Source organism: Heloderma suspectum, chromosome 1 (assembly GCF_057233095.1).
Source record: "Heloderma suspectum isolate Gila_16-S chromosome 1, 16-S_ref, whole genome shotgun sequence".
NCBI classification, from domain to species: domain Eukaryota; kingdom Metazoa; phylum Chordata; class Lepidosauria; order Squamata; family Helodermatidae; genus Heloderma; species Heloderma suspectum.
The window spans coordinates 131,575,944-131,588,737 of NC_139458.1; the positions used below are offsets into that span (position 1 = coordinate 131,575,944).

General features: G+C 44.1%; 1 protein-coding gene across 2 annotated transcripts in view; it reads left to right on the top strand.

Moving 5' to 3' along the window:
* IGHMBP2 (immunoglobulin mu DNA binding protein 2) overlaps positions 1 to 12,794 on the top strand; it is a 109,618-nt gene that overhangs the window by 16,013 nt on the left and 80,811 nt on the right. For both annotated transcript variants that reach the window (XM_084858180.1, XM_084858169.1), the window contains exons 5-6: positions 685 to 848; positions 2,440 to 2,640. In XM_084858180.1, the coding sequence (XP_084714306.1) occupies positions 685 to 848; positions 2,440 to 2,640 (365 nt within the window). The remainder of the gene's footprint in view (positions 1 to 684; positions 849 to 2,439; positions 2,641 to 12,794) is intronic.

A 12,794-nucleotide genomic window follows, 5' to 3' on the forward strand; every position in this document is an offset into this window, starting at 1 on the left:
ATACAAATGTACCTTTCCTCTCCAGGGATGAGCTTTGGAAATACTGGTTCTGCAAATTTGAAGTGGAAGATAGCTCTGCATGGTGCTGATGGGCAGCCCATCCACCCCTATGTCTCAAGAAATTTTTCCACTCATCCCTAAAGCAGTTTTGCACTTTAAAATATTTCAGAAGAAAAGAGGATGGTGGTGAATGAATGGATAAGTGCATGGATATTCATGTCGTGTTTTATTTTATTTTAAAAATAATTCTAAAAATGTGAACAGGTGACTTGAAGAATGAGAGAGGCAAGCCAGTGTTCTGTTTGCTATTATGCATATTTGTCAACTCAGTTAAAAAACTGGGCTCATCCCTAAGCTGAGAGACATGTTGTCAGTCCTCTCTTTTTATATTATATCTGTCTTCACCACAGAGGAGCTTGGCTATAACTTGGAATTTTGCAAAAACCTTCTTTCCTTTACTTAAAGGAAGCCAGGACTCTGCAGGGGTTCACACTGGGGGGTCCTGATTCTTCTGGGTATTAACAAGGATGTTTCCTTTTGTTGCAAAGGTTATATTCTCACTATCTGATCTGATCTGCTTCCAGGAGAAGCCTCTTTATTTATATGGTTGTGCTTTCTTTCTTGTGCAAATGTTCTTTGCGGGACTGAGATCTGAACAAATGCTCCTCCTGCTGCTTCTTGCAGAGCTGTTGAAGTTCTACAATGAGTCACTGGATGCCTCACAGAAGGAGGCTGTTTGCTTCTCTCTGGCACAGAAAGAGCTTTCTATCATCCATGGGCCACCGGGAACTGGCAAGACGACAACAGTGGTGGAGATCATACTCCAAGCTGTGCAGCAAGGCTTGAAAGTGAGTGCCTGGGTACAAATTCCAAGGTGCTACACGACACCAGATCAGAGCGATGGTCCTTGGGAAAAGCCAGCCCCTGGCACCAATGGAAGAGTTTTCCAAGCCGAATTGCTGCACAGGAGGGGACAGGTTTTGGGAGGTGGTTACAGATGGGAAGGGAAGGGTTAACCCTCTCCATTCCAGCTATTACTCCACCCCACCCCCAGTCCCCTCCTCCAACACTGCAGTTAGTCTTGGAAAAACATTTTCATGCAACCAATAGAAAACTTTCTTCCAAGCCGAATTTCAGCACAGAAATAGGGGATCTTTGTGTGCGTGTGTTTGCATGCGTATGTATGAATAGGGGTGTGGGTGTGTTTAGATATGTATGAATGCACATGTGTGTGTTTGGTGTGGATGAAAGAGAGTGTAGAGTGGCCCTGTCCACTTTAGCTTTGACCCCATCCACTTTTTGCAAGAGGTGCCATGCAGCCCCCAGAAGAGAATGTACCTCGCAAGCCCAAAAAGGTTGCCCATCCCTGCCTTAACTGGAGATGCCAGGAACCTTACATATATGAAAATGTGTTCTGCCCGAAAGGTCCATGCTCTTCCACTGTGAAAATCTCTACAGATAGAGACATACAGTCATTTTACTCCTTAATTAGAAGTCTGTAAGGACGACCAGTCTCACCATTTCTGTAATTGCATCCCAACCATGCTGCATCTTACTGCAGTTTCTTTATCAATCTGAAGACCAGAACAACTGGGTTAACAACAAGATGGAGTATCACTTTTCCAAATTCGCTTATCAGCACAGTATATGTTACCGTCTCCATTGTGTTTGTCCCCTGAACTGCCGTGTAAGCTGGGCAGTCCTTGTGTTCTCACATATATAGGTTACGCAAAGGCTCAGGACAGATCGTGAGATGCATACAAGGTTACCCAGGAAGGTCTGGGGCAGAACCGGTGTTTGAACCCATATTTCAAGGCTGCCAAGGCATCTTAACCATTGATCTAAGATTCTCCATACTAACCTCACATTGTTTTGTATTCTTCCTGAAGCAAAACTAAAGCTTTCTGAAGAACGCAATCCTTGAGAAATCCATTCCAGGCTACTCAGTAGTTATCCTGAGACTGTGGAGCAGAGCCTGGGAGCTAAAGGGTGGTCCCTGGCATATTAGAGGGTGGGACCTGGCAAGGGGTAGAGTTCAGTGGCACCTGGCAGATCTTGGGGAGGACTTTGGCTGTGCTGTGTGCCTGAAGAAAATAGGTGGCTGAATGAATAGCAAAGGTTCTTAAGCTGAGCAGAAAATAGTCTTCCTTGATCCTGGCTTTTCACACTGGCTTCTTCCCCTAGAGATCCTGAGGTGGTGGCACAACCCCTGAAACTGCAGGTCAAACCCTGAGACTTGGGGACTAACTCTGGAACAATTTGAAACAAAAAGTTTTAAAAGCTACTTTTCCACTGGCAGCTATAAATGGACCTCCTTTCTGCTCCTCCTGGCCTTGATGCAGAAGCTGGCTCTGCAAATTTCTAATCTAAGCTTTTGCAAACCTTTAGCCGTATTAGTAAAAGGAATTAACACTTTAAAAAAATGTGTTTCTCTCCAAGGTCCTGTGCTGTGCTCCATCTAACATTGCAGTTGACAACTTGGTTGAAAGACTTGCTGGCCGTAAGGTGCGGATCCTGCGCCTTGGTCACCCAGCTCGTCTCTTGGAATCCATCCAGCACCATTCACTTGATGCCGTCTTGGCACGTGGGGAAAACGCCCAGATTGTAGCAGATATCAGGAAGGACATTGATCAAGCATTTGTAAGTTCTGCATTCCATTCACCACTATTTGTTTTTCTTAAGATAACTGTTCTGTAGGATATATTGCTAGTATGTGCAGTAGCTATAAATGCAGTGCGGTCAGAATCAGTCAAGGTGTGTAAAATATTAAGAATCCTGGGGTTGTTGGCAATCATCTATCCCTCATTGTTATGGAAGGAAATGTATGGGCAGTTGAAGAGTTGATGAGTTGAAGAGTCAAAACTGGAACAAAAATAAACATTTACAAGTGGGACCTGCAACAGACTTTTGCAAAATGCGTGCTCCTGTTGCGGGTCCTAGCCAGCTGCCCTTCTTTCAGAATACTCCATTTGATTCCCCCTCCCATCCAGTTTTCCATCTCTGCCCCAACCATCACCATGCTGTGGCCACTAAGGATGCTCAGCCCTCCTTGGGCTATTTGGGGGGATCCTCCCAAGAGTTTTTTTTTCTAAGTACTTTTTTCATACTTCTGCAAACCATAGGCTTTACCCAAGCATGCCGATTACCCCCCTCTTTTGCATGGGTTGTGTGTTTTAGGCTACATGAGAATTCGCACTTGGAGAATGAGTTCACTATTAGTACATACCTCGGGTTGGAAGTGCCTGTAGCTGCCTCAATGGCCACAAATACCTCCCCATCCGTCTTCTGAGGTCCCCTGCTCCTCCCAATTTTGTTGTTTGTTTGTTTTTAAATTATTAAAACTTAAAAAAAATCTTGGATGACTGGAAAGCAGAGCTCCAGCTTCCAGCCATCCCCACCTTCTTCCTTTCCTTTCCCCAGATACATGGGCCCAGAGCAATCTTTGGAAAGGAGCAGAAGAGGGAGGGCAGCTGAACACTGATGCTCCGCTTTCCAGCATGCCCAACCAGCTAGCTAACCTTATTATTTTAAAAAATGGAGGAAAAGCAACAGTGTCATTGTCTGGTAAACTTCAGGGGCTGGGATGGGGGAGTGGGAGCAATTGGAGGGGGAAGCAGTAACCATGGGGTGTGTGTGTGTGTGTGTGTGTGTGTGTGTGTGTGATGCCTGTAGGGTTTTTTTGTGAATGGGGATTGCCTGTGTGTGCTTTGGGAGGCTAGTTTTGCCTGTGTGTCTGTGCTCTTTTGTTTTGGGAGTCATGGGTTATTTTGCTTCTGTGTGTTTTGTTTTGAGGGGTAGTTTTCTGGTGTGTATATGTTTTGGAGTTAGGAATTCATTTTGTCAATGTGTTGGGGGGGGGGGTTCTCTGAACATCGCCTGTTTCCTTTCTGTGAAATTGGTATTTTGTTGTGATTTGTGCAGACAAATATGTGGTTTGACATTTGGGGCTCAGACCCAAGCTCTGCCTTGTACTTCCTTTCCTGAGGAAGTTACTTGTCCTTTGTGATTAGGCAGGCCCCCATGGCAGCCATTTTGTGGTGGCGGCAGTGCCTATGTCATGTTTCTCAAATTTCCAAATAAGTCCACAAGCCCAAAAAGGTTTGAGATTCCTGGTACAAGAATATAAGAAGCTGCATTATATTGAGTCAGACTGCTGGTGCATCTAGCCCAGTATTGTCAACACTGACTGACAGTGGCTCTCCAGGGTTTCATGCAAGATGCTTTCTTAGGTTATGACATGACAATTACTCTGTGGGAAACCCTGTGATAGTACAGCAGCTTGTATTTGCTCTGTATGCTTCCCTAGTCATTTTCCAACCCCAGTGTATTGCCCTCATAGCATCAGTGCCTGGGGGAAAAGTGGAAGTGTCTCATCTGCACAATTTTTATTACAGGCTGTGATAGATATATTTTTGTATGCTGAATCCAAGGCTCTGAGGCGTTGAAAATCAACACTACCCACCTGAGTTTTGCTCCCTGAGTTTTGAGCCAACGTTTTGCAATTCAAGATAGGAATCAAACCTTACTTGTTGTGCAGCATGATCCTATACACATTTATCAAGAAGTAAGTCCCATTGCATTTAATGGGGTTTAATCCCAGGAAAGAGGCTCTAGGATTGCAGCCTTTCATCCCTAAAATCACAGCCCATGTCACTGGAACATCTCTGTCTCCCACAACGCCACCATTGTGCTACTCATGCCTTTTCTCTACAATAGCAGTCTTTGGAGGCCTTGCTATCATTGTTCCCATGGAAGTATTCCCTTCCCCACCTTTGCTACTCCTTCCTAGGTAGCTGCATGCCTACAATCCCCATTGACACACTATGCAGATCGAACTGCTGCTCCTTCTGTTTTCTTTCTCTTCAGCTTCCTTGGTCCATCTGTGTGGTGGGAAAGAGAAGTTTCTCAGTCACTTGATGTTTATGCAATGAGCTGCTCCTTTTAATTCTGTTTTCTCTTCACTTCCCATAACAGCTCAAGAGCCACATAACCAAAGAGCAATTTATGGCCTGTCTGGTTATGATCTGTGGAAATGACTCAGTGCCAATTATTGGTGGTTTCATTGAACTAAATGAGGGCCATTTCACACACATCACAGGGACAAACCTGGGTTGGCCGCCATATTTGCATTGCATAGGGAGCCACAATGTGCCTGTATGATAAATGTGTTCCTGAACAACTGTTTGTTACGGTCATACTTATACACCTAAAAATGTACTAAAAAATAAAATCTTAGGTGAATACCTAAAAAAAGAGAGAAGAAAATGATATGTGAAGCAGTCCTAAATCTTTAGTCCTCGCTCAGTTCTTGGTGCTAAGCTACTTGTAACTGGCAGTATGTATGATTCCTGGACTCAGTGGAACAACAGAGGACTAAAAAGAGATCAGAAAGCATAAACTCCCCTTTATTGGAGCCCAGTGTGGTCTGTGGTAGCACGAGCACCTTTAACTCTTGCCTTTGCTTCTCCAGTGGCTCCAAGGTCAAGGATGAGTCGTTCAGCTAGACAGAGTGAACAAGAGGTCTGCTTTCATGAAAGTCCCACTGAAGCGTATAATGGTTATATGGGGGTAATCCCTGATGAATTCTTTCTAGCCATTTCTTTCTTTCTTCCTGATGCCCCGAAACAGAGACTGCAATATTTAAGTTTTATCAATATTTCAGTTGTATTGATAGCATTACAACTTAAAACTGACGGAAGAAAATTCGTTGACTAATTTTGTAACTGAATTTCCTACACATCCCTGCCCCCACTTGCCTAGCAAAATCATTAAAATGAAGTATTACGAGTTCTCTGTCATCCTCTTTATTTAATTTCCTATTTTAAACTCAATTAAATGTGGCACTAATTTAATTGGGATAATATGCTTTAATACAAATTATTACATTTTTTTCCCAGTGACATTGTACAAGATGGCTTCATAATTTCATCAGATGCACTTTGCTTGGAAGTCGTCCACTGTCATGCAGAAGCATATCTGACAACGGGTGTGAGGTCAGGGCAGCACCTTGTTGCGCTGTTCACTTTTGAGCCACTTCAAATTCTGGGAAAAACATTATTCACCTGGTGTGCCCCTTAAAACCTTTGCTTCTTTAGCATCTCCAACAGCATTTTTACCATTATTTTTCATATTATGTAACATTCTTATTTACAAAGTGCTTTATAGTCTTTATTGTGCATATTCTCACAAAACACGCACACAGGTAGGTGGCCGTTGTTCCCCGTTTTATGGATGACAGGCTGTGGCGGAGAGGAATTGACTTGCCCAAAGCCACAGCATAGCAGCATTGGATTTTGAATCCAGGCCTCCCCAGACGGGTGTACACCTTGCTCTCCAATGGCTGTTCTGGCTCTCATTAGGCAGTAAATAAGTTTCCTTGCTGAAATCTTCCAGATCTGTTCTCCTCTAACCCAAGCGTGGGGAAACTCAAGTCCAGGAGCCAAATCTGGCCCTCCTGAGATCCCAGTCCATCCCTCCAGGGTTCCCCAGAGGGCCATGCCCCCTTCGCCCAATCACTGATCATTTCGTGGTTTCCTGGCATTTGTGCGATTTTTTCACCATTCTCAGAAGTTGAAACGCCTCTCCTAAGGCTAGTAAGTTTTGTTCTATTTGTATGTTGGCCCCACCCCTCTTTGCCTTTGACGCCGCCCACCACTAGAATGCGGCCTCCAAGACCTTCTCCAACCTTAAATTCATTCCTTGGCTGAAAGAGATTTCCTACCCTTATCCAAAACCCTGGCCAGCCATTAACTTTGCTGGAAAGCCACTTTGAGTACAAGGATGCAGGGTGATAGACACCCACTACCCCACCCCATGACCATAGATACGATTCCCTTTGCACATCCTTCAGGCCTGTGCACTTATACACTTTAAGGAGGGGGAGGGCATAGATTTTGCCCCAGGTCCCCAGTCGCTGATCCCTACCCAAAAGCCTCTAGCAAAATGCTAACGTTGGCCAGTAATTTTCTGACGTCACCAGAGCAACTTGCTCTGTATCTGAAAATTCACAGGACTGTCTCTGCAAGACAATCAGGTGCCACGTTGATGTTTTATGGGTGGGGGTTGGTACAAATAGAAAGTGGCTCATAGCTCTGTAAAAATTAATCTGCAGTCGCCACCACAGCAGCTGCTTCCTTAAGCTTTTCATGCAAGACTGTTATTTCTAATTCCCCTATATAGGTGCTTTTTCTTCTGAAAAATTGAGGTCTGTAACAAAATGTTGCACAGTGACGTGCTCCTGTTCAGGTCTGCAGCCACTCGATTCCATTCCTCCCCCCTTCTGGTTTTCTACCACCCCTGCCCCCAAGTGCTTCCAGATGAAGCTTTTATTGTGCAATTGCCCTGCTTTAACCACAGAATTTTACAAGGGAATCTAGACATCGTCATCTCCCATTTGTAACCCACCACTTCCGTCTTTTGTCTTAGCGTAAAAAATTCCATTAAGGAGGGAAAAATGGAACAGTTGCATTGGTGGTGCTAGGAGCTGTCTGTCTGAAAGCCAACATTCTGTGCCCCCTGAGCATGCTCAGTCCAGGTTAGGCTGTTTTGTGCCCCTCCACCTCCCAACCTTAGGTGTCTTCCATGGTTTTTTGTACTTCCGCAAAACTTGGAAGTTCCCTCCAGTCTGCTAATACTTCCCTCTTGTGTGTGGATGGCGCCATTTTTGACTACCTGAAGTCCAGCACTTAGGGAACTGAGATCATGGATTACCTTTTGAATGTACATTGACAGGCCAGACAGTGGAAACCCTTTATAAAGTTGGTTTGGTAGGAGAATTTTCTGCGTGCCCTGCAGAGGTCTTGGGTTTGCGGAGGTGTGATGCTGGAGCAGGAGATGAGCATGGATGGATAGGTCAATTGAATTCCAAGCCAGTGTGAACACAAACAAGGTAGAATTTGTCCAATTATCTTTGTTGTTTTTGCACATCAGGAGACGAGCTGAGGAACACCCGTGTCTGGTCTGCACAATTTATGACCCATGGAACTGAGTGCAGCCCACCATCCACTTGCCATGGCCTGCCAAGTGCTGGGCAGCTCCACTGTATTGGCAGTCCCTGGCAGGCAGAGGAAAAAGAGTTTATCGAACCTCTTTGGCTTGATGGGTCACAAGCTGTGCAGGTCTGAACTGTGTTGTGATAAATCTGGGCTCAAATAGAGTGGGCATAAACAAGATGATGCTGATGAGGGTATGCTAGGGATATTTGTGGTCATACTTATTTGCCCAGATACAGCATGCAGGAAATAAAGACAAGTACATAAGAGAGAGATGGTAGGCAGAATTCAGTACAACAGTAGCGTACCTTCCTGAGGGCTGTTTTGTTGTTGTTCAGTCGTTAAGTCGTGTCTGACTCTTCGTGACCCCGTGGACCATAGCACGCCAGGCCTTCCTGTTCTCCGCTCTCTCCCGGAGAGTGCTCAAGTTCATATTCATTGCATTGGTGATGCTATCTAGCCATCTCATCCTCTGCCGTCCCCTTCTCCTTTTGCCTTCAATACTTCCCAGCATCAGGGTCTTTTCCAGTGACTTTTCTCTTCGCATTAGGTGGCCAAAATATTTGAGCTTCAGCTTCAGTATCTGTCTTTCCAATGAGCAGTCAAAGTTGATTTCCTTTAGGATTGACTGATTTGACCTCTTTGCAGTCCAGGGGACTCGTAAGAGTCTTCTCCAGCACCACAGTTCGAAAGCATCGATTCTTCGGCGCTCAGCCTTCCTTATAGTCCAGCTCTCACAGCCGTACGTTGCTACTGGGAAAACCATAGCTTTGATTAGATGGACCTTTGTCGGCAAGGTGATGTCTCTGCTTCTTACTCTGCTGTCTAGGTTTGCCATAGCTTTCCTCCCAAGGAGCAAGCGTCTTTTAATTTCATGGCTACAGTCACCGTCTGCAGTGATCTTGGAGCCCAAGAAAATAAAAACTGTCACTCCTTCCAATTCTTCCCCTTCTATATGCCAGGAAGTGATGGGGCCAGATGCCATGATCTTAGTTTTCTTAATGTTGAGTTTCAAACCAGCTTTTGCACTCTCCTCTTTCACCCTCAACAAGAGGCTGTTTAGATCCTCTTCACTTTCTGCCATTAGGGTGGTATCGTCTGCGTATCTGAGGTTGTTGATCATTCTCCCAGCAATCTTAATTCCGACCTGTGATTCATCCAACCCGGCGTTTCTCATGATGTACTCTGCATATAAGTTAAATAAGCAGGGCGACAATATGCAGCCTTGTCGTACTCCTTTCCCAATTTGGAACCAATCGGTTGTTCCATGTCTGGTTCTTACTGTTGCTTCTTGACCCTCGTACAGGTTTCTCAGGAGACAGGTAAGGTGGTCTGGTACTCCCATCTCTTTAAGAATTTGCCAGAGTTTGCTGTGATCCACACAATCAAAGGCTTTAGCGTAGTCAATGAAGCAGAAATAGACTTTCTGGAATTCTCTTGCTTTCTCCATGATGCAGCGAATGTTGGCGATTTGATCTCTAGTTCCTCTGCCTCTTCGAAACCCGGCTTGTACTTTCGGTAGTTCTCGGTTCATATACTGCTGAAGCCTAGCTTGTAGGATTTTGAGCATCACCTTGCTGGCATGTGAAATGAGCGCAATTGTACGGTAGTTTGAACACTCTTTGGCATTGCCCTTCTTTGAAATTGGAATGTCAACTGACCTTTTCCAGTCTTGTGGCCACTGTTGAGTGTTCCAAATTTGTTGGCATATTGAGTGCAGCACTTCAACAGCATCATCTTTTAGGATTTTAAATAGCTCAGCTGGAAGACTGTCATCTCCGCTAGCTTTGTTGTTACTAATGCTTCCTAAGGCCCACTTGACTTCACTCTCTAGGATGTCCGGCTCAAGTTCTATGAATGCAGTATCATGGCTATCAGGGACATTCAGATCTTTCCTGTATAGTTCTTCTGTGTATTCTTGCCACCTCTTCTTAATCTCATCTGCTTCTGTTAGGTCCCTGCCTTCTTTGTCCTTTATCATGCCCATCTTTGCACAAAACGTTCCCTTGAGATCTCCAATTTTCTTGAAAAGATCTCTAGTCTTTCCCATTCTGTTGTTTTCCTCGATTTCTTTGCATTGTTCATTTAAGAAGCCCTTCTTGTCTCTCCTTGCTATTCTCTGGAACTCTGCATTCAGTTGGATATATCTTCCCCTTTCTCCCTTGCTTTTCGCTTCCCTTCTTTCCTCAGCTGCTTGTAAAGCCTCATCAGACAGCTACTTTGCTGTCTTGCATTTCTTTTTCTTTGGGATGGATTGAGTTGCTGCCTCCTGAACAATGTTACGGACCTCCGCCCATAGTTCCTCAGGCACTCGGTCTATCAGGTCTAATCCCTGAAATCTATTTGTCACCTCCACTATATATTCATAAGGGATATGATTTAGGTCATACCTGAATGGTTTAGTGGTTTTCCCTATGTTCTACAATTTAAGCTGAAATTTTGCAACAAGAAGCTCATGATCTGAGCCACAGTCAGCTCCAGGTCTTGTTTTTACTGACTGTATAGAGCTTCTCCACCTTTGGCTGCAAAGGACATAATCAATCTGATTTCGATATTGACCATCTGGTGATGTCCATGTGTAGAGTCGTCTCTTGTGCTGTTGGAAAAGAGTGTTTGCTATGATCAGCGTGTTCTCTTGGCAAAACTCTATTAGCCTTTGTCCTGCTTCATTTTGTACACCAAGGCCATGCTTGCCTGTTATCCCGGTGATTTCTTAACTTCCTACTTTCGCATTCCAATCCCCTATGATGAAGAGGACATCTTTTTTTGGTGTTAGTTCTAGAAGGTGTTGTAGGTTTTCATAGAACCGATCAACCTCAGCTTCTTCGGCCTCAGTGGTTGGGGCATAGACTTGAATTACTGTGATGTTGAATGGTTTGCCTTGGATTTGTACTGAGATCATTCTATCGTTTTTGAGATTGTACCCCAGTACTGCTTTTCCCACCCTTTTATTGACTACGAGTGCTCCTCCATTTCTTCTAAGGGATTCTTGCCCACAGTAGTAGATATAATGGTCACCTGAATTAAATTCGCCCATGCCTGTCCATTTTAGTTCGCTGATTCCCGAGATGTCAATGTTCAATCTTGCCATATCATGTTTGTTACATGAACTTAATTGTCTCAGCACGGTCGCGCCCTCTCTTCCTGTTCTTTGCAGCTGAGGTATGGTCTGTTTTCTAACTCCCAAGAGGTTTCAGGAGCTACTTTCCACAAACTTGTTTACTATAGTTAAAAAAAAATCTGTCACAAAGAAGCGGGCTTTAACTTTTAGTACCCTGACACATAAGTGCTCCCTGCTTTTTCTCTGCTATTCCATGAAAGGGCTGCCTGTTTGTGAATTAGGTTTGCCTCGTCAAATCTCCAAAAATAAAGGGCAAATTGAAGCGGTGCTGTTTTATGGGTTGTTAGGGAGCACGTGTGTTCAGACTTGAGGAATACCCGTTATGTCCTGTGGAAGCAGTGGTGGCCTGAATGAAAGACGGTACAGTATTCCTTTAAATCATACTGGTAGTTGTCCTCACATTAGAGGACAACTAGTTAACCCCATGGGTTACTGTCATTGATTCATGTAATGCCGCACTGAAGGCTGATGGGGTGTGGTAGTTAGTTAGCGTGTTGGACTAGGACCAGGGAGACCTGGGTTCAAATCCCTATTCACCTATGAAGTTCATTGGGTGATCTTGAGCCCAATCACTTTCACTCTCAGCCTAATCTACTTTGCAGCGTTGTTGTGAGGATATAATTTAGGGGGCATCCATGTACACTGCTGTAAGCTCTTTGGAAGAACTTACGACAGTGTACATGGATGCCCCTTAAATAATAATAATAATAATAATTCATTCCCATCTAATACTGAAATCAGTGCCCTTGTACTGACAGAACTGGAGCCAAAATGGGCCCACTGAGAAACCAGGGGGAGATATCTGCATGCTCAGGAAATACCAAGGTTGGAGAAGTAAAAACAAACCAAACTGTTTTTTCAATCCACCTGTTCCCCCAATAAAAGCAGCCCAATGAAGACTGTGTGTGTTCAAAGGACACAAGGAGACACAGAATGTTGACTGATGTGTTAGTTAGGAAAGAAAAAAATGAAAATTGAGGGAGGAGTATGAATTGGCTTGCTCAGGCTTTTAACAGCTCATGGTATCCTTGAGGAAGACATGCCCAACTGGCTGGAACCCTGAACAGGAGCAGTCCTGCTAAGGGGTAAGGATACAATGCAGAATTTTGTTGAATGTTCCATTGTGGTGATGGTGATGATGGTGATGATGATGATGATGATGATAATACCAGTTGGGAGCTAAAGATTACCCTCTCTCTCCTGTTTACCTCAGCAGTTGGCCTCTTTCAGAATTTCCAGAAATTTCATAATCTATTTATAATCTATTTATTTATTATAATGTTTTATAATAATCTTTAATTACCAGATAAAGGGAATGGCTCAAAACCGGTTCCCCATTTGAGAGAGTTCTGAAGAGCATAATTGTTTTGAGAGTTTAGTACCCTTCCAAAGCACATTGCAGTGGAAGGGGGCTTACTTGTCTCTCCACAACCAGCAATCAAGGAAGAGCGCGTCAGCCATGTCATCTTTATAGGCTTTGTACACTTTTTCACTCCTTTTTCAGAAAGTTCTGCTCTTGCAGTGTTGTTCACAGAAAATAAAATTGAAAGTACAGGATAGGTGAGGTAATAGCTTTTATCTGACTTTTTTCTTGGTATAGGGGTATGTAAGATGTTTCGTTATATGAGATTTTTCTTGATTTCTGAACTTTCCCCCCTCATTTTGTTGCCCTAAGATTTGTA